Below are 22,091 nucleotides of genomic sequence, written 5' to 3'. Positions count from 1 at the left end.
GCTTCATTAGTAAACTTCAAAATGGCCATTTGCATGGCCACTTCGAAGTTTGGGGCTCGTGTAGACGTAGCCAGTATGTTACTAAGATATACTGAACTGAACCACTGCACTTACTTCATGCCGGCCATGGGGTTTGGCACTGTACTAATGGAGGTGTGGTCCTGGTCACTAAATATTCAGCAGCCCTTTTTGCCAAAGTACTGGTTAATGCCACCGGCCTAACTCACTTTTGCCATGTTCAACCCTGGAGGTAGTGGTGTGCCAGTGAAGTGGGAAGTGATTATATGGCTGTACATCAGATCTAGCGAATGAACAGTAAGAAGTAATTGGTCTGACAGTTCTGCTTCATCTCCTATCTGTAAATTACCAAAACAAATTGAAAAATTCTCACATTAAGCTGTTCAAAGGGCTTGGCAACTTTCTTCAGTGAACAGTTTGTGATCTGCATCCCACTTGCAGATAGTTTACTGCACCTGTTCAAAATCTGAAGTTCTTTGTAGTGGTAAGGTACAAAAGACACACTCTATTGTTTTCACTTGTTAAAAGGACAATTTAAGTAAATAAGCTACATCAGTAAAAAGTTCAAATGAATATATATATATGCCCGTGTAGTTATGCAGTTTAAAATCAGTGTTCAGTGATTCAACCTGAAAATACGCCTTTTAACCTAGTAAGCTTATGTGCTAGCATATTCAGAGAAAGTGAAATTCCTCTATGGGCAAAGAGTCTATTTCAAAGCAGAACTTACTGGATGCCTAGTCCTTGTACTAGCCATCTAAAAAGAGTGAATTGTACTTAGAAATAAGACCTAAATTTGTAAACAAAGTGATTTTTAAATGAAATAGATACTCACAAAGATTGTTTTGCAGTGTTAGTCCAATTTTGCTAAAATAATAGTCTTCAAAGTGCTTTGGGAGCCTTCGAGATGAGAGTTGCTAAAGAAATGAAAGAGGCAACCTGCATATTGATAACAGTAATAGTATTTAATAATGGACCTACAATGCTTCCACCTTCTGGTGCATCTTGGCTTCCTCATCTGGAAAGTGAGCTCTTTGGAACAAGTATCAGAGGGGTAGCCAAGTTAGTCTATATCTTCAAAAACAGCAATAAGAAGTCCTGTGGCACCTTATAGACTAACAGCTATTTTGGAGCATAAGCTTTAACGGGCAAAGACCCGCTTCATCAGATATATTCTCTGAAAACCTCCCACTCGTGCATCTGACAAAGTGGGTCTTCACCCATGAAAACTTATGCTCCAAAATAGCTGTTATTTCTGTAAGGTGCCACAGATCTTATTGTTCTCTTTGGAACAGGCACTGTCTTAATAACCATGCTTTGTACTATGGTGAACATTTGTTGGCATCAGAAAAATAGTCAAATAATAATAAAGCAGAATAGAATCTAATTGGTCTTACAAGATGGAAACCAAAGCAGAGACCCTGTGGAAGGGGGGCTTTAGTGCTAGTTTTTCATATAAATTCATATTACTCCTACCTTGCTGTGGTTTTCAAGTAGATTCAATAATCGCATAGCTTGTTACATGAAGATTTCTCTGCTCTGCCATTACATATGACTTTCCCAAGATGACAACATTAAAAGCCAAAGTGGGAGTTGTATCACCCAGTGGATTGAAACTTAACCCTTGAAACACTGGCATTTTCCTTCTAGGCTAGGAATTTTAAGGTCCTTGTGGGCATGTGAGTAGACAGCAATCTATTAATTGCCCACTCGCCTGAGATTTAAAGTGTTGTTCACATCGCCAGGCTATTCAACCAGGCTTTTGCAATTGTGTGCAGAAGCCTGTTACAACTGGCAAGATTTGAGGGCGCACAAGTAGTGGCAACAATACATGTTGGCATTTCAGTGGCTTGCATCTTTTGAGCTAGCAGATGGTTTAAAGACTGCAGTCAGGTTGAGGCAAAAACTGACATTTGCTGAAATGTCAGCAATTTACAAAAAGCTTTGCATCTGTTGGTCTGCTGTCCATCCAGCCAAAGCAGTTAAATAGTATTAGGTGACTTTAAAGAAAGCTTGATGGGCGGAAAGCTTTGATAGGGCCTGAGAACCTGAAGGATATTTTTGCTGAATAAAAGAAAGCAACAAAATAAAAACTTTTTTTTAAAAAAAAATCCACAACTGTTTCTACTTAATGTGGGAATCAGGCTATGAAGGAGGGTAAGGAAGATCTAACAAGTTTCAGCTGAGCTACAGGCACTGGCAGTGTCTTTAATGGCCAATCCAGTTATTTGGTGTCTCTTGGTTATTTCCTGACGTTAAGTCAAAGGCGTATTTGCTTAATGGAAAACCTGCTCTGAGGATACAGCCTAAAAGAATAGTCAGTTTTACAGACAAAGTGGGTTTTCCCTCACACATCATATTGTGGAGTCAAGGATTCCTGAGCTCTGAATACTTGTAATCAAATCATCCCTTGTAAACATAGCCCTGAGAGCGAGTAGCACAAGATAAACGTGTTTTCTTGAAAAGGGCCTGCGTTTTGTAGTTTAATAGAATATTCTTTATGCGTTGTGTCAGGTTATTTTCTCCTCTGTAGCCCGAGGCTTAAATTCCATTATTTTATATCTATCTCTGTGGCTTAAATCAGAGAAATTAGACACTTTCCATCTGCTGTCAAGTCACTATTCGGTTGTGCTGTTGCCAAGAGCCACTGCTTATCTCTCACATCTAAGAGAATTGTTTTCTCCAGCTGCTTCTTTTCTGCCTTGATCAGGACAGATAAAGTGTGAATGGAGTTATCCTTTAGGTGCCACCCTACTAACTTTAAGATATTCTTTCCTGCTTAACCCACCAGATCAATGTTCATAATATTCCCAGGAATTCCTGGAAAGCAGAAGCTATGATTTCTGGCGAGATTTCCTTGAGTGTCTAAAAATTATTGTTTAGTTGGTCTTTTGAGCCCATAGTTAGTGGTTCATATATATCAGGAGACCCCATAAAAACAGGTCAGTGTGGGGGTTGTTGTACACTTTGAAAATGACTTTGCTTTTGAGACCTGCAGAATGGAGTTAGGCATCTGGATGTCAGATTGTATTTCCATAGAAGTTACTCTCAATCCCAAGAAGGCTGTTGGAACTGTTTAGTGTTAGACTGGTGCTTCACGCCCTTCCTTGCATGCTGTTCCTCCTTTGTGAATGTTTTAAACACAAAACTAACCTTGTTAATCAATACGTATTGTATTTTAATGTGATAATTAAAAGGGAAACTGTTCTGAAACTCTACTGTATTTTCCTTCACTTACACTGTTTGGTCATGTTTGCAATTATAGTAAAATGGTTGGTTTCACTTTTGTTTATAAATGGTTTTTTTTCCTGGTTCTTTTGTGATAATATAGAGCTACTGTGTTTTAAGACCGCATGGGAAGATCTATGTTGTATCTAATGCTACGTGAATGGAGTAGGAGTGAGGAAACGCAATCTGTACCTGAGAACATTAGAACTTAGGAAGGGAATAACAAGTTGTTTTGTGTTTGCCTAAATGAAGCATTCAGTGTATTCCTGCTCCCTCCTTGCATTCATCAATCAAAAGTTTACATTTATTAAACAGGAAATGAAGGTGGTTTTATTAATCATAAAAACATTTTTTCAAGAGGTGAGGCCTACAAAGCTAGTTCTTTTAAGAATACGTCAGCTAGAAAATTCATGTTGTGACAAGGCACTTGAATGGTCTTTTTGACTGTTCTGATTATACCAGTGTAAGTAGAAATCATCGTCTAAAGATTCCTAGTTTTCGTGATGTCTCCCAAAAGTGAGTTAATGTATGAAATGTGTTCTCTGGACTTGGCTCCCCAAACATTCTGTCTTCTGTGTCTTTCTGTTTGCAAAGAGAGGCTGTCTCATTTTGTCTTGTACAATCCCAAGTACATTTTTAGCCTTTAAATAATAGTAATCTTTTCCTCCTGTCCTTGTGGAGACCAGGAAAGGAGGGGGACCAACAACGGAGCCGTGAGAAGACAAATACACATTTTAGGCAAATTTACGTAAAATAACAAATATTTCTTTATAGTGGCTTTGTAAATTCCTTCAGTGTTAAGACATTATGACTGCTGCGGAAGGGTCACTGCACCTTCACCTCAACTCTGAGGCTGTGTCTACATTACAAAAATAACTTCAAAGTTGCTTACTTGGAAGCACAACTTTGAAGTAAGACACTTCAAAGTGGAGCATCTACACACACCCTATTTCCAAGTTAAACTTTGAAGTAGGGCACTACTCCATTCCCAGGAATGAAGTAAGGACTATGACGTTGGGCTCTGAAGTTAACTTCGAAGTAAGGGAAAATATGTGCAGACTCTCTGCTGGCTACTTCGAAGTAGCACCTAACTTCAAAGTTAACTTCAAAGTTAGTTCCTAGCGTAGACACACCCTGAGAGTTTCTGACTGGGCTGAATGGTGAACAGGGCTATAGAAACTATGGATGTGTAATATCTACTTCTGGAAGCTAAAAAGATAACGAAAAAGCCAAACATTCAGCGATAGGGTGATTTAACATTTCTTTTACTGAAATTTCTGTCTCGTATAAAGCTCCGGCTCCAGAACATACATATCACACAGCTATTCTCCAGTGTATCTAGGGACTATATCAGGATTGCAGCTAGTAGCTGAGATTATTTATTATTCTGGAGCATCTCTTAAGACCCAACTACCCCAGGGTGAATAGAAAATCACCCACACAAATTCAATATGTCTTAAACTGTGGAAGACTCTGTATGTACCGGTAACTGTTTAGACCAGGTAGTTTCTGTATACAGTGGAAGGCATGGCTGCTGCCCCAAAGAACTAACATGCCAGCTGGCTAGTCTGATATTTTTATCATCATGTGTTTCAAATGTCATCCGTCATAATATTTCCAGCAAGCATTTCAAAAATTATTTCTGTATTTCCTTGTGTTATTTTTAACAACTGTGTTAAAATGTACCATGTGCATCTACATATATAGAGAGAAAAATATGAGGCTTATATGTATCTATTGAGTATCCATATAGCATGCATAATATGTACAGTGCAGTGCATATTATATACAAACATAAAAGCAAGTTCTGCTCTAATGTTATTTCCTGATTTGATGCAGTGCACTAGCCCTTCTTCTTCCAGGTGGGACCACTGCAGATCACCTGCATCTGAAAGAGATCTTGGGTACATAAAATGTTAGTCCTTGTCACTGAAGACAAGCAAAGAGCCCATTATTCCCAGCTAAACATTTTGCTTTAACTCCTGCATTTGCCTTATTTCATTTTTGGCAGCATAGCTTTCCACTTAATAGAAGCTAATGGCAGTGGAGAACCTTCCCTTACTTGTTCAGGTGGAGATCACTGTAATTGGTGTTTGCTGCTGCTGCTGCTGCTACTGTTGCTGGTGAATCTGGGGTATACTGGGAATTTAAGCTCCTCCCAACACATTTCAGTTTCCCTTTTGTGTTTTAAGTCTTTTAGAGACCAAAGACATAAGGAGATAAATAGTAATCAAACTGACTCATCCATTCTTTTCTACTAGGTCAATAATTCCCTTTATGTTCTGCGAAGTCCCAAAATGCTTATTAGTGTTGTTAAAAGCTGGCATTTCCCTTTGCCTCTCTTGCACTAAAAATAAGAGCTCAGAAAACATTCATTAGTATTTCAATGGATAGTCCAGAGAAGCAGCCAAGTGCAAAACTAGTTTAAACCTTTCATAAGCCTTTTGGGGAATATTTGCAATCCCTCCTGGGTCACAAATTAGGATACAGATAACAAGAGCTCTCAGTCTTCAAACACAAGCTGACTACCAGCTGGTGCCAGGAAATCTTGCCCCCATCATTTAATATTTTACAATTAAATGTGCTAAAGGAGTTTAAACTTTTCTCTGAACCATCTGGCATTGGCCCCTGTAAGTGACGAGATGATAGACAGGGTAGAAAAACAGTTATCTATTTTCTTAGGGCTGAAGAGCAAATACTTGATTAGATGGACCACTGTTCTGCTCTGGTATGGTGGGAGAGAGGATACAGAATTAGACTGACCATTAATCTGATCCAATGTGGCAGAAGACAGAATATTGAACTCGATGCATTTTTGTTGTGGTCCATTATGGCCATTTCCACGTCCTTCTGTTCTTCATCTTCTCTGAGTCTGTCTTCCCACTAACCCCTCCATCACTGAAATGCAGTGTGTGGTATCAGGCAGATGAATTCTGTTAATGTCAGCATCTTTAAGACGATCCAGTAGTGCGGAGTCTGAGAAGCAAACCTTTGAAAAAAAAGAATAGTCTCACTAAAGGAGCTCACCAGCAAAACCTCTTTTTAGCCTACAATCTTTTTGTTATACGTTCGGACGCAGTCACATTCTTACTCTTCGGACCTTATCTACGGTTTCTTGAGCGGACTTCATCTCTGCAGTCTTTTCATTCTAGTTAACTTCTTTCTTCCTTCTGGTGTCAAGACCTGCTGAGGAATAGAGTTAAGTTTCAGACAGGAGCAATGTTAAGAAAAAATATAGATGTTTGGAATCTGTGGCACATAGGTAAAGACTATCCATTATGGTTGCATTCTGTGGATGACACTCAATTGATCCAGGCTCCTTTCCTTCCCTTCCTGAACTGGTGGGGCCTTTAATACCAATGGAGGAGTACGAAGCATCCATAAAATGTCCTAAATGGGCAGCCACCAACACCCAAAGTGTGGAAAATCCCTTGAGTGCTGTAAAGTTGGCAGAGCTGGTTTTGTCCCAGCCCCATTACTAGCAAAGGAGCACATGGCAGGGGCAGGGCTGGAACGCGTGGTGCTCCAGCATTCCTTGCCAGAGAAATTATCTCTACAACCAGCTGTGCTCTGAAACAGGGGAGGAGTTAGCCCTGGGACGTCAGGATCTAGGATGGGATCTGATCAATGATTAGAATGGGCCAAACATGAGGTGTCCAGGAGGTAGAGGGAAGAGATTATGCTGTGTTTGAGGATGTTTCTCTTGTTTAAGGGAAGCCCAACGTCCGCCTTGTAGACTTAAGCTGATGGTGGCTGAGAAACAGCCACAAGTTTGAACCTTTGGTCAAAGTTAGGCAGAAAAGATGGACAAGAGAGAGACAAAACAGATGTCAAGATACTGAGCAGGATACACTGAAAGTCATCGCTCTGACCTCCACTGGCATTAGCCTAATATTACCATAGTGTTGTCCAGCCATCAGGTGACAGATATTTGAGCGGAAAATGATGCCAGCCTCCTAGGGTGGGTTGGGCTTTTTGCTTTCATTTCTTCAGCAGCGGTAGTTTTTAACATAAACTTATAACCCACTCTTGAGCTCTCCTAAAACCATTGATGCTCCCTCCTGAACACGCAAAGAAACAAGTTCTCCAGTTGGTGGGGTTCCCTGCCCGGAGTCCTAATGGCAGCCCTTGATTTCTTGCAGACATTGATGAGTGCCACTCAAGCCCCTGTCTGAATGGAGCTACCTGCACTGATGGCATCGACTCTTTCAAATGCTTATGCCTTCCCAGCTACGGAGGGGACCTGTGTGAGATCGGTACGGCCTGTCTGGCTTCAGCTAATTTTACTAACCACTGCATCCTCTCCAAAAAACCTGACCCCTGCCATTCTCTCACCAATCCCACCCTCATCTCAGTAATCTAACTCCTAACAGCAGATAAAAAGCATCTTAATGGGGAAAAGATTGAGCTATTTGCTTACGATGATTATTATTTTTCCATCACAGCATCTTGTTTCTCTGGGAAATTCGTCTTCAGATTTAGGAGATAGTGGTCCCTTTCGGGCTCCGAGGGAACCTGGTATCTCCTGGACTTCTTGGAGAGAGAAATTATTCTCTTGCCTGTACTTTTATCTAATAAAATTGCATAAAGCACATGAAATTGTGACATTTGCCATAAGCACGAACATGCTTTTGGTTCAAAGAAAACCTTTCCAATCCACCAGTAATAATCCATCTATAGTAATAAGGCAATATCTCCGGCACATTTTTATGACATGTGAACCTTCTCTGCTCCTCTGAAAGCCCAGTGATGTATTCAGCCATGTGAAATGACCATGTTTAACTTAGGGAGGTTTCATCTGTGAAGGGACTTCATTCATGCTTGTAAATCTTCTCAAAGTCGACCCGATGCATGTGTCATTTCCTCAAGTGAGTGCAATTTTTGTGGCAACAGTGGCAAGCAGTGTGACTCTGTGAGGGGAAAATGAAATAACAATCTGGTTTTTGGTCAGAATGACACATTCGCTTGTGCACACATCATTCGCTTTGGGGGCAAAAACAAAAAATATTTTGTGTTACTGCAAGTTCATGAAAGGCTGATTTTTGTGACAGTTTCTCGAGGATGAAGATGTTCCTGGCTTGCTCTGCAAGGGCAGGGAGAAGCAGGTTAAAACACTACCTGTTCACCCCAAATGGGCAATAGGAGAGCACATTTGATCTTCCTCCTTTTCTTTTAATGTGAGTGTGTGACAGAGCCCAGGAAAGGAGAGGAACTGTTAGGAATGGCTACAAAGCTTGTGAGCAGGCACTGTACAAGTGTCCTTGCCTTATCTCCTCCAGTGCACCTCAGTCCTGACCTTTAGCACCTTCTACTGTTCTCACCTGAACAGTCTCAGAAAGGTAGCCATGTTCGTCTGCGTCTTCACAAAACAAAAAAGCAGTCCTGTAGCACCTTAAAGACTAACAAGTCTTCAATTCTGGAGAACCCTGACCTCACCTGAGATGAGGTAAGAGACCTCCTATAACATGGAGCATTGCTTCTAACAGCTGTATTGAAACTCCACTCCTATGTTTGACCCAAACCTAGTGTAATCTCCTATCTTCATAACCATTCATCTATTAATGGGATCTTAGTATCAAGAGGTATCTTTTCTCTGGATTATCTTGGGACATACGAGAGCAGCCTACTGCCCTAAATGTCAGTGAAAAAGCCCCTTTTAAAGCTCAACATTACTCCCAAGGTAGAAAGAATGATCTACTTTGCCTTCTCTAATTTCCTTGATTCCCTAAGAACATCTATGAGTTCAGTAGCATTTTAGATGAGCTCTTCTGTGTTATACACACACTCAATCAGTCTTCAATGCCACCACATGCACAGTCAACCACTGGAACTCTTTGCCAGAGGATGTTGTGAGGGCTAAGACTTTTAAGATTGTTCAGAAAAAGAACTAGATAAATTCATGGAGGATAGGCTCATCAACGGGTACTACCAAGCATGAGCAGGGCTGGTGTCCTGAGCCTCTGTCAGAAGCTAGGAATGAGCAGCAGGGGATGGATCACTATATGATTACCTGTTCTGGTGATTTCCTCTGGGGTACTTGGCATTGGCCATGGTTGGAAGGCAGAATCATGGGTTAGGTGGATCTTTGTTCTAACCCAATGTTGTCATTCTTATGTCCTTATGTTAAAGAACTTGGAAACTACCATTTTATGGGATTAGATTTTACCTTCTGATAGTGCACATTTTTGCACAGGAAACTGCTATATAAGAAAGCCTTGTATCTTCTGTTAGAATGTCCTGTTGTGGCTGTGCTTGGTAACCCATCCCAAAACAACAGCTGTGAATAGTTTGTAAAGGTGTCTGACATCAGCCGCCAGAAAAAGATTTAGAAAAGCATATTACATACTCCCACCCCTGCTCCTGGAGACATAGGGAAGATCCAGGTTTGTGAACATTCTCACAGCTCCTGCTCACCCACGTTGGCCCAGTGGAGAGGGTCTGTTTGGTGTAAAGGGGAGGAAGCAGAAAAAGATCATTCAAAGGATACACCAACCAGCCAGTCTTTGGAGGGTCAGCCTGCATGGAATCGAGTAAGAGGAATTGCTGAACTGAAGGGAGAGGGAGTACTCTGGAATGCAAAGAAGAACAATAACCAAGATGAGAGGCTTTTTTTCATGGAAGTGGGCTATAGAATATCTGCCCTGCCTGGGAATAGAGGGATTTGTGTAGTGGTCAAAAGGAAAATTGAAACGCCACCACCTGAGGTAACAAGGAGCTGAGAAAGGGTAATAGATGAATTAACTCTCTCTGCCACTGAAAGGATTCCAGTAAATAAACCGCCAACTTGTCACCACTAGGTCTTCCTTCCTTTTGCATCACTGCTGTTCCTTTTCCTCATCAATGGTCCCATCACACCTCATCTGCTTCAAAGTGACAGTTCTTCTCTGTCTTTGTTCTTTGTCATGGTTGTTCTGATTCTGGGGGCTAGTCAATGGAGGGGGTGATAAAAGATGATGGGACAAAGTAAATTCAAGGCCCAAACAAGATAGTAATTCCGTGGCTTGAGTGCCACTGACAGCAGTGTGTCTATTTGGAGGCGATCATTTTATTTTAGGTTGGACATCAGGAAAAAACTTCCTAACTGTCGGGATGGTTAATCACTGGAATAAATTGCCTGGGGGGGTTGTGGAATCTCCATCACTGGAGAGTTTTAAAAGCAGCTTAGACGAACACCTGTTTGGGATGGTCTAGATGGTGTTTGATTTTGCCATGAGTGCAGGGGACTGGACTTGATGACCTCTTGAGGTTCCTTCCAGTTCTATGATTCTATCATCACAGAAGCATCTGCCCCAGCTGTTGCTTTTTATATATCTGTCCCTATTTCTTCTTGGCTTACAGAAGGTGTTTGTGTGACTTTGCTGATGGCAGAGAGCAAAGGATTCTCCAAAGTCCCATCTTTTCTTTATCCCTTTGTATCTGCTTAACCCTTTTCCATTCTGCTTCTCTGTATTTCCTGTCCTACATCCCTTGCTTACCTTTTCTCTTATGTCCCCAAGCCCTGGACAGCTAGTCTCACAGTCCCTGTGTGTCAGTTCCCAGAGTTTCTGTGGCCCCAAGTATTCATTTCCAGGGCCCATACTTCCCGATGTAGGATTCATCTACTTTCTGATGCCTTTTCCTGAGTGTCTTCCCTTGTATGACCCTCAAAGAATCTCCCATTCATGTCCTCTCCACATAGGAACTAGGGCTTCTGTTCCAAAGAAACAGTCCCCCTTGTTTAAAGATATATTAAGCTGGTTAATTTCTAACTTCCCTTTTACTAGCTTTACCTTTCAAGCCCTGACACACATAATATAACCATAATATAAAGAGAGCCAAATACTTTGTGCCTTTAATTTGATTTGGTGGCATTTCTCAATAATCACCATCAATAACTACTCACACAGGTGACAGATTTTTGCTTTTTTCCTGCTCCTTTTAAAATAAATATTTCCTTTATTTTTTTCTCTCTCTCTCCCATATGGTAAGTGCTGCCCTGCAATGCTTTCCAGTGATCTCACTGGGTTGCTTATTCCATCGGAGAAGGTTCAGAACAGTGATGTATCCAACCGAATCTAAACTCTGGCCTTTCCTTCCCCTCACTTCCATCTCTGACACATATGCAGTGGTGGTGAGGAGCAAAATGCAGCGTTCAGAGGTGGAAGCTGCTCCTGAAGGAGAAAGAAATCAGCAGAACAGCACCAGGCGTGGCGGGGTTGTGGGGTGGGGCCTAGTCTGAGGCTGTTTCTTAAGCTAGAGTTCTGGAATATGACTTTCAGTTTGAAATGATCAAGAATCTGTCAGATTTTTCAGTAGCACCTAACACTACATCAAATGCAGGGCCTGTAACATATCTCCCCTCCATAAACTATTCCTTGGTTGCCCTCTGATCATGTTCCCTTGGATGTAACATATAAAAATACAGTATTGAGGTTTATTCTTTAGTGGGTGCGACCAGGTGTGTATTTTTGTTCCATGAAGGCTTGGGCAGCCAAGAGGTGAGCTGGATGACACTTTGCTCTGATGCAGGTCGTTCCCTCTCATTCCTTGTGTGTTTCAGACCTGGAAGACTGTGATGAAGGCTGGACCAAGTTCCAGGGCCATTGTTACAAGCACTTTGAACAGAAAGAGACGTGGGTGGAAGCTGAGACCAAGTGCCGGGAACATCAGTCCCACCTGAGCAGTATCATCACTCCGGAAGAACAAGAGTTTCTGAACAGTGAGTGCTCGGATTAACGGCCAGGATCCAAGATGGATGAGCCGAGATCAATCTGTCCTTTTAGGCCTTAAAAAGTCTTCTGGGCTTGCTGGGTGAATTCCACTGAGCCTTACAGCTCCTGTCAATAAAGGGCCTCTGGTGCTACAGGAGAGGAGGAATCATCAGTGTCTGGACCCACCTGGGGAAACATGAGCTCAGCTCATATCATAGATCCAGGGCTCATATACATCTGCTTTGCTCTCCCTTTGCCACCTTAGCTGCTTCCCAAGGAATTCGTGCCTGTTGGCTCCTGGGTTCATACCAATGCAGAGCTTTGTGGGGAGCAGGGCATCAGACCATGCGGGTGTTGCTGTGGGGCAGGTGCCTCGTGGCTTGTGTGGGAGGTGAGCCAAGGGATGGCAGAGTGGGAGGTAGCTTGGGGGAGGGTGTTTGGGGCGTGAAGTAGGTGGGAGGGGAATGGAAGGTTGCTGAGGAGTGAGGGTCTGAGGCGGGGGAGCAGAGCTGGCAGGAGGGCGAGGTGGGGGAGGGGGCTTGCTGGGAGTGAGGCACTTGGGGGCTGGGGCCTGAGGCAAGGCAGAGGACTTGGTGGGGTGGCGCCATCTGGGCAGCAGGAACCCAAGGCAGGGGATGGGGCTTGGTGGGGGTGAGACATTTGGGGGTCAGAGCTTGAGGCAGAGGAGCAGGGGCTTGTAAGGGTTTGGGAATATGGGACCTAATCCGGGGCATGAGGGAGTGGGGGCAGGGAGGGGACGTGGCATAGGCAGGGCACATGAGGCCTGGCAGCCAGCAGAAGGAATCAAAACAAGCTGGCCTCTTCCTGCCCTCAGCAGTGGTGTCGCTGTGCCCTGCCAGCCAAGAGGGGGAGAGGCAGGGAAAAGCCCTGCCAGCTGCGAGCAGCTCTCTGCAGGGCTGGTCCATGAGGCTGCCCAGTGCAGGATGTGCGGCAGCCCTGACTGCTCTGCCTCCCACCTCTCCAGTCTGGGTAGAAATAGCATGACCTGGGTGTGGGTGGGGCAAGAGCAGCATCTTTCTTATGCTGGGCCCGTGAGCTACACCCCAGGGCTCCAAATAGCTCCCGGTCAGAGGGGGAGCTGGTTTCACAGCACTGGCTCAGTGAAGGAGTCTGGTCGCACCAGGAAAGAAGGGTATAACCCTGCCCATTTTCCTGCAGGAGGCAGAGCTGCCTGTGCTCAGAGAGGAAAGCACACACCATGGAGCTGGTTGGACGGGGAACCTCAGGCAGCTGGGCTGGGGAGCAGGATCTGTTTGGCCAAGGTTCAGTCTAAGGGGATTAGAACTGGGGAAGCTTCTGCTGTGCACAGCCTTGTCTGTGACAGCAGGGGACTTGTCTTCCACCGGAACCAGCCTGAACGCTAGTGTGCAATTCCCTGACCCCGTCAGTCAGCTGGGGAGGTGGGAGGGCCTGCAGGCATGTGGGGACAGTGGCTCAGTGTAGGCTTAAATGGGGTTTTCTTTGGGGTAGCAGGATTCAACCTTTCCTTTCTTGCTGAGCCGCGCTGTGGCCTCGCTCCAAAGAGGCGATAGACCACGCCATAAGAACTGCCCTTCACCCACACTAGGACTAATAACACCTCCAACCATAGTAGCCACATGACAGCAGCCCCTGGCCAGGGTGCAGCAGAATGTTATGGGACCAATGAGGCAAATTAGAGCCACCTTTACAGCGATGCGTCAGAGCACAGACAGCTCAGGCGCTCGCAGTGCCTGGCAGAGGGAGACTTACCCACCGCTCCTTTAACTGAGCTGACTTAATCAGTCTCTGTGCCTTGTCAAGCAACCCTTGACATGGTCCCACGGCAGATATGTTGCTTTGGGATGCTGATCCTTGGCCAAGCCCAGAACATCTCTTTTGTATTTCCTGAGACTAGTGCTGGGCCCGGTGACCCGCCACACACACACACACCCCGTCCCCATTGCTTACCTTTCTCTCCATCTTTCTTTTTCAGACTACGCACGCGATTACCAGTGGATCGGACTGAGTGACAGAGCCATTGAACATGACTTCCGCTGGTCTGATGGACACTCCCTCGTGAGTTGTGCACAGGGATGGGGGCATTTCTCCACCGAGAGTCATTGCAGGAAAGACCCACTTTCTTCCATGCACGCTTTAACTTTTCGTACTGTGGCGTAAGGATGTGACGCTGTTGTCTGGGGACTGGATGTTAAAGTGACTGGCGTGAGACAAGCACTGAATGAAGTCAGCTATAAGCTATTCTGGGGGAAGGAGGGACCATCCTTTTGTTCAGTGTTTGTACAGGGTCTAATCCAATGGACTCCTGGCCAGTCACAGGAGGGCCTTGACGCTACAACCGTACAAATGATAAAATGGCACCATTTCCATAGGGGAGAGGGATAGATACAGGAGCAAGAGAAAGAATAATCAGGCAAATGGAAACAGGGAAGAGTGAATGTACAAAAGCGAATGGAAAAGAGCCACAAGGGAGAGCTGAAGAGAATATGGAGACCATCTCCACAACTTAGAGGAAGGGCTTCTTATCTCTTCACAGCAATATGAGAACTGGCGGCCCAACCAGCCTGACAACTTCTTTGCCAGAGAAGAGGACTGCGTGGTGATGATCTGGCATGAGCAAGGCGAGTGGAATGATGTCCCATGCAACTATCACCTCCCTTTCACATGCAAGAAAGGAACAGGTGAGATGTGGCACAACTCAGTTCTGGGTTGGGGTGCATGTCCAGACTTAGGCCTTAGCTCTTACACCTGTAGCACAAGAGCAAGCAAACTTTACCCTATCAAGGGTCTCAATGACTGCTTCCTAGGGTGCTAAGGATTGTATGTAATGTGGATCTAATACAGTGGTTAGCAGAGCCCTTCCTCTTTAACATGTAGGACCACCCTAGGAGATGGCTAGCCCCAGAAAACAAAGTGACTTCTGCTTCACTAAAGATGGAAGGGTGTAGCTTGGGATATGTACCCTCCACAGAGTTCACAGAGGCGCTGCAGGACTTGCTGGCCAATATTTTCATTATTCTTTGGCTCTAAAAGGAATAAACACTGGTTCTGGACCCAGGACACTGCATTCATTCCTTGGGTGGATCCCAGTAGAACCTTAACTTTTGCAAGTGGCTCTGTGTAAGAAATTAGTCCAGGAAAAGGAGACAAATCCTATGTGGATTTGAAACAGCAAAAGGGATTTGTGGAGGCAGAATTAGAATTTGATCAGGACCCACAGTACTAATACACCACAAGTCTTGGGGAAAAGTGCCAGTATTTTAATGAACGCTCCTGGTCAGAACCTTGGCACCACATCTCCTTGCATTGTGGTGGCTCACCAGAGTCTGGACTGTTTGAGGACAACGAGCACCCTCTACTGAGACACCCACCCAGCTCTTCAGCCCAATGCTGCCTTGAACTAAATTCCTGTGTCGTCGTACTCCCCAGCCCTGCATTGGAGTGTTTGAGTCAGTGCTTACACAGAGCACCCACCATTGGGTCACTCTCACTGCCTTTGGCTATACCTGGGTTCTCCTTGGAGGGCTATCTAAGCACTGAGCACACCCATCCTAGATCAAGCTGACGAGGTGTGTTGACTGCCAAAGGACTGGAAGAACAAGAAGATTGTGAGGGGTGGGAAGTGCCCTTCCATAATTCTCTTTCTTCCTGTGAAATAACCCCCAAATCTTCCCACTACAAGGCCTTTGGAGAACTTAACACTTCCATTTCCCCCACCGTCACCTACCCCACCTCCCCTTTGGAGCCTGTTTTTGCCGCACTTCGGAGCCCCCAGTAAAGTCTCGCTTTCCTAAGCCACCTGCCTCATTCCCCCAAGACCCTCCATGGCACAGCAATAACAAAAGCCTTCCGGTCAGCAGCTTTCTTGTGCCTGACACTCATTGTGGTCCTGACTTTGCAGGCAGGAACATTGTTGCTAAGTTTCCCAGCCTGCCGCAGAATTTCAATAACCCCGTGACTAAATTTCTAAGACACTGGCAACTGCAGCAGAGTCTGAAAAGGAGTTTGGTTTGTAATTGACTGCCTTTTATTTACTGCCTCCATCTATAGGCCCCAAAAGAAAGGAAATGATTCCCTTCCCTTTGTTAGAGGCTTCTGTGGCTCCCAAGTCTGACTGACAGATGTGGCAATACAGCACGTCAGGCCTCGGTGAGGGTAGGCACTTAGCAACGCTGGCATCAAGTGCTGGCAGGTAGTAGATGCCAAACAGAGCTCCAGTACAGAATTCCCTTCCCTTGCCTGGATCCCAGGCAGCTGCGGGGAGATGGCCATGCTGCTTGTACTGCAGCCGGGTATGCTTATCGGGCCTGGCAGTGCAGCAACCTCTACTGTCACTGCGGTGACTCAGACAGGCTGAGGTTTTAGCTGTGTTCCAGAAGAAATGGATGCCCAGGGGCCCAGCCAGCATTCCCTGTAAGTGGTGTGCCCGTGTGGCTACTGAGGAGACATTCAAATGCCACCCAGCTGATTAGCAAAGCACTGCCTGCTGGGTTTTTTGTTTCTACTGATGGTGCACCTTCGTGCATGCCTTGGTGCACATTAAAAAACTTATTCCACACATGAATGGAAAAAATCCGTACATGGGTGGAACCCATCAGAGGGAACATTGGTCCCAACCACACAGGCTCAGCACAGAGCAGCTTCTCCCCATGCAGCGCAGGAACAGTGAACAGCATGCTAGCTCAGGGCTGAGCAAACTTTTTAAATTGGCCCCCACTTTTGTCCCTGCAGTTAGCAGGCCCCCCACTCCCCCACAACCTAATGTAATCCAAACCGAAGGGAATTTTGGTTATGTTCATATGAAAACAAAAAACAAAACAAAACCCTTTTGGCACACATGAGAAAATAAGGCTGTAGAATGGCAAAACTTTATTAATCTGTGCAGATTGGCCCTCTTTACTCCAGAAGTCTCTCATCCAGCAAACTCCATAACCCGGCATGATTTTAGTTAGCTGGACGACCATTTATCATGGGTGTGGCCAAGTTTCTTGCGGCCCCCATCAAGTTTGTTTCCAGCCACCAGGCCTGGCTCTCGGTGGTCTGTGCTGTCCCTTCGCTGTGATGTACCCCAAACATCTTCTCAGAGCCCAGTCAGCAGTGGAAGAGTTGGTCATGTGCTAGACAAAATCAACTTCCCATTGTCCGGCACTAGTCAGGTCCCGAGGGTGCCAGATGAGAGCAGTTCAACCTGTATATGAATGTGAATACACCTACATAAAACCAGTAACGTAGTTCAACATTTTAAATGAGCTGGCTGAGCCTGAGACCCAGCAGCTGATGGTGGTGCATCCCACCCCCTTACAAAATTTCACCTACCTCTGCGAGGGGCCCCCAGGCACACACTGTGTGCACTCCTGTACTAGCCATTCAGCCTATTGCTGGTGGAGTAGGAAAAGAGTTCTGTATATGCAGCTGCCCCTTTCCACCCCAGAGGTGGCTACATTTCTGTAGTAGGTGAAGCCGTCCTTCTATGCACAGTCTGTACGGTACTTTGGGACCAACTGCACAAAAGAGTCATTGTTTAAAGGTTATTATTCTAGGGAGTTTATGTGACTGGGGCTGGCACCCCTTGGGCAGCACCATTAGACTCAAGCTGCTTGGTGTGCAGCTCACGTTGGCCCGTTAGTAGGTGCACATTGAGGTTGGAGCGGCCAGTTTCTCATCATCTTGTTTGTCTGTGTCAGTGGCCTGTGGGGACCCTCCTGTGGTAGAGAATGCCAGGACCTTCGGAAGGAAGAAGGACCGATATGAAATAAACTCCATGGTACGGTACCAGTGTAACCAGGGCTACATACAGCGCCATGTGCCCACAATTCGGTGCCAGCCCAACGGCCACTGGGAGGAACCGCGGATAGCCTGCATAGATCGTACGTATTGTTCTTCATTCCTACGCTTTGCCCCATGGCCCCTGCCGGCCTCTGAGACTCCAGAGTGAGACTCTGGCCAGGGCCAAGCTCTCGGAGTCCATGGGTGGATTTCTGGAAACAATCTATGCTACACAGAGTGAGGCAGGGCAGCTGACAGATTTTGCCCTGAGTAAGGTGGAGGGACTGGTTGTGGGCCCCCAGCAGAGCTCCAGGGGTAATTTAAAGGGCCTGGGGCTTCAGGCATTCCCCTAGCTGCTATGAGGCGGGGACGTCTGGGAGCGCGGAGCCTTTTCAAGTGACTGGGACCTGGGCAGCTGCCCTCTTTGCCCCACGTCTGTCAGTGGGGTTTGTGCAGGGGGAGGACCAGAGCTGAAATGAGTTCAGCCCCCAGAGAGGACAAGAGAGAGCTATAAAGGCAACCCAAACAGGGAGAGGGCAACATACACCCTGGCTTACACCCCAGCCTCCCCAGCTGTTCCATACATAGCAGTGATGCTTTCTTTTTCGGCTGGAGGGACTTGAAGGACATTGCTCAAGGAGGTGGCATGGTGGAGTACCAAAGGGCAGGAGGAAGGGAGATCTTTATGGCTCCAGGACAGGAAAGCACGCCATCCGCCATCTCACCCACAGCAGACAGAGGCTTGCTGCCATCGAGGCCTGCTTTCCCTGTGCCAGAGTCAAGGCTGTTCTTTGTGTCAGTTAAAGCTCCTGTGTTATCAGGATTCCTGGAGCTGACATCTCCTGGGTGGGTCTGGACTGCGGGGACCAGCTGGAGACACAGCCTTGACTCTTCTGAGTCAGTGCAGCTGTGAATAGCCTGCAAGCTTCCGCCTAGTTAAAACGCCACGCTCCCTGCTGTGCTGGCTTCTCAGACCCTGGGGCTCCCCACAGCTGTTGAGGAAAGTGGGGTATGGCTCACAGAGAGGGGAGGCAAAGCAGTTAAAAGGGATCTACTGGGGCTCCCAGGGAGGGAGAAATTTGCTTGAGAGAAGAAGGTAGGAAGATGCTTAAATGGGTTATTTTGGCAATATTCACAGCTGAGCCAGAGGCACTGAGAGAAGGGAACAGGGCATGTGTGCATGGCAGGGGCGTTGCCCTTAAAGGACACCCTGAGAGGCCACTGAGCCTCAGTTTAAAAGGCCTGTCTACCCAGCCCTGTCCTGGTTCACCACTCCCCGCACTGAGGCCCTGGACTGAAGCAGGAAACTTAAAATGGCAAGAAAGTGTCAGCTTGCGAGCCAGGCAGTCTGGAGTCTTGTCCCCTACCATGCATCTAAAGAACAGCAGCCGATAGATGCAAGGAAGATGCCCAAGCTGTTGTCAGGTGCTGACGGCCCCCTCGCTCACCAGCTAACCTGAGGCTCACTTTACCTAAAGCCAGATCACTTTCCTCAAAACTTTAATCAAAACTCATCTGCCTCCTTCCGTTGTCATCCAGTCGGGTCACTCCAGGGTAAACCAATTCATGGCTTATGTAAGTTTCCACTGAACGCAGAAGCAAGGGGGCAAAATTCTGAACAAGGGGCAAAGAAACAACCCAAGTGGGGATTGAGGGCTGGTGGGACTGGGAACCAGTGAAATGCAGCTGAAGGGTAACACTGCATTATCCAGCCTTAACGTCTCCCTGGACTCTGTCCTTCACTGTGCAAGCTCCGCCAGCCCCGAGGCCTATAGGAACTTATCCACTGTGTGGTCTGATCAAACCAAGAGGAAGGCTCTGCACTTAGGAACAGTGGTGTGGAAGGAAGGCCTTTGGGTCTAACTAGCCTCATTGCTCATCACCCACCTCATGTCAGGTCCACATTTGCACACACACCCCCGACGCAGCCTGCTGAGATGGCACAAGTGAAGGGCTCCACATTGAGGTGGGGAGACACCGGTCTGTGAATTGGGTTTGCAGCCACCTGCCCCTGTGATCAATAATGCCAGGAGATCACTGCAGCAGGGCAGGAAGAAATTCCCCCACATGTGATTCTAATTCATTTCCCTCCTCTAGCCCCTTCCATCGGGACAGCTCAAAGCAATTCACAAACATCAGTTAAGTCTCCCCTGCTCCACCCCTTGGGATAAATTGGAATTACCCTCCTTTTACGGAAGGGAAGACTGAGGCACACGTCGGCTGAGGGATGTGCCCAGGGATCCACAATGTAGCAGTGCTAGAGCTGTGGACAAACCCCAGAGCTCCTGCCTCCCCAAGCAAAGGGTTTCGGTGCTGGGGCAGGGTCGTCTCCTTCCTTGCTGGGCCATCGGGCTGAGCTGCGCTGGCTGCCTCTCAGCTTGGCTGCTCAGAAGAAGGGAGGGGGGAGCAATCCAGAGAGGGGATCGGGTGAACAGCAGCAGAGTTGTCTCTGAACAAGATGCTTCTGACCGGGCTCCCAGGAGGCACCTGCCTCTCTTTAAATTCAGTGTTTGTGGGGGGACAGAGGCCATCGCAAAATGCCCCACTGAGTCGTCGGCTCCTGCAGTGCCAAAGACGAGTAAAGGCCTGATTGTCCGGTGACGAGCAGGCTGGCGCCATGGCCTGCTCTGCCCAGATGGCCAGAGGCAGAGCTTGCAGAGCAGTCCCAGCAGTATTTTTCCAGGGAGCACGAGGCCTGGGGTGAGCCAGCAGAGGACAAGCAGGGGCTCCGTAACTTTCTCCTGGTAACAAGGTGCCTTTTCTTCTCCTCCCTCCCGCAGCCACCCTCTACAAACGCAGACTACACAAGAGGAGCCCAAGGAATCGGTCAAGAACCAATGCCAGAGCTGCACAGACGCCCGCCCATTAGAGAGGGAAGTGAGAGATTTTACTGAAATTATAGTAGCAGAGTCAATGTCTTCTTCTTCTTGATGTTGTTGCTTTTTGTCTTATAAGGAAAAAAAACTATAGTAAAGAAAACACCCCACCTTTGTGTATATATCTAAAAACAAACCAACCTCAGCACACCAAAGCACAGTGAAGTAGATTCCAGGGTTTTTAACCAAGCGTCCGGTTCCAGATACCTTTGTGCCTTGGGGGGAAAAGGCGGGAGCGTTGCAGCGGGCCGGGGGTGGGGGGTGGGGGCAGGGGTTAAGTTAAATAATAAAGAAGATTATTTTTTCCTGAGTTTATCCACGAACAATGTAATTATTTCTGTTATTTAATCGCTGGGGTGGATGCCACCTTTGTTTTACTTGGACAAATCCTTCCCTGATGCAGTACAGTACAGGAGGCAGCCAATGGTCGTGACGTGTCACTGAATGTATGCGAGGGGCTAGTAAAGTGGGGAAGGGAGGAATGAAAGAGAGCAAATGAGCTGGAGGGACGAGGGGGGAGGAAAGCTACAAATCTGGGCCCAGATGCCTCTTGGTTTTGGCCCCTCCCCTCTCTCCCGCTGCCGGTTCCCAGATGCCGAGTCTCCCCATCCCCAGGCTGAAGCAGCTCCCATCCTGCGAGGGCACACTCTTTCTGGGGGACCGTGCGGGGCACCGGGGTCCCTGCATCTATTTATATTTTTGAACCACAGTAATGATGTGAAATTACAATGACTAAAAATCAGACTCGTTCTTTTCTGGGGGCGGGGGGGGTGGGGTAATTTAATGGCTTAGCCGAAATCTCCAGGATGCTGGTAGGAGCCTGTGTGTGCATGGCCCGAATGGGGCTTTCACTCGTGTCGAAGGGTGGAGAGACGCCGTCTGGGAGGGGGCAGGGGAGCTTTGGGATTTTCTTCTTGTAAAAAGCAAAAAAAAACTAAAAAAAAAAAACAAAAACCTTTTTTTATTATAAGTCTTGTGCCTAAAATGAGACCCTGACACACGGCAGTGCCTGCTGCTGTCAGCGCTATTGTGAAACCTGGACAATAAAACCGGTTGTATTTTCTTCCTCCTGTCACTTGATGGATTGCGTGTAGGTGGCCAGGCGGCTGCGTGTTGCTGCTTGTTTGTGCGTGTGCTGCCAAACAGGTGTGTGTGTGCCAGGTAACCCCAACAACCAGTGTGACTCATGCAGCCCCCTTCAGTGTCCTCCCCACCCAGGACAGGCATCAATTAGATCCAGCCCCCAGCTTCAGAGCCTGGCTCTTTCGCTTACGCTGAGGGGACTGGTGCTCCCAGAGTCCATACCCTGCTGTTGGCCATGAGGGCATCCTTCACACGGGCACTGGATGGGTGGAAATGCTCTGTGTGCATGTGGATGGGTGTCATCCACGAGGCGCAGTGCGCGCACATGCAGCTGGGGTTCGGGGGGGGGGGTCCCTTCCCCAGGTAAGCGTGCTTATGAACGGAAGCAACAAGTGTGATTTAAAAACCGGAGCAATGTGCCTTCCAGCGC

The 22,091-nt window shown here is 46.7% G+C and overlaps 1 protein-coding gene across 1 annotated transcript in view; it reads left to right on the top strand.

Moving 5' to 3' along the window:
- Window positions 1–20,764, top strand: part of ACAN (aggrecan) — an 83,917-nt gene extending 63,153 nt beyond the window's left edge. The window contains exons 14-19 of the mRNA XM_075006585.1: window positions 7,389–7,502; window positions 11,786–11,944; window positions 13,912–13,994; window positions 14,473–14,617; window positions 17,621–17,803; window positions 20,483–20,764. Of these exons, the coding sequence (XP_074862686.1) occupies window positions 7,389–7,502; window positions 11,786–11,944; window positions 13,912–13,994; window positions 14,473–14,617; window positions 17,621–17,803; window positions 20,483–20,571 (773 nt within the window). The 3' untranslated portion in view covers window positions 20,572–20,764. The remainder of the gene's footprint in view (window positions 1–7,388; window positions 7,503–11,785; window positions 11,945–13,911; window positions 13,995–14,472; window positions 14,618–17,620; window positions 17,804–20,482) is intronic.
- The last annotated feature ends 1,327 nt before the right edge of the window (window positions 20,765–22,091 follow it).

This window comes from Carettochelys insculpta, chromosome 12 (genome assembly GCF_033958435.1).
Source record: "Carettochelys insculpta isolate YL-2023 chromosome 12, ASM3395843v1, whole genome shotgun sequence".
NCBI lineage: Eukaryota > Metazoa > Chordata > Testudines > Carettochelyidae > Carettochelys > Carettochelys insculpta.
The sequence above is the reverse complement of the archived record's forward strand: the minus strand, read 5'-3'. Positions and strand labels throughout refer to the sequence as shown.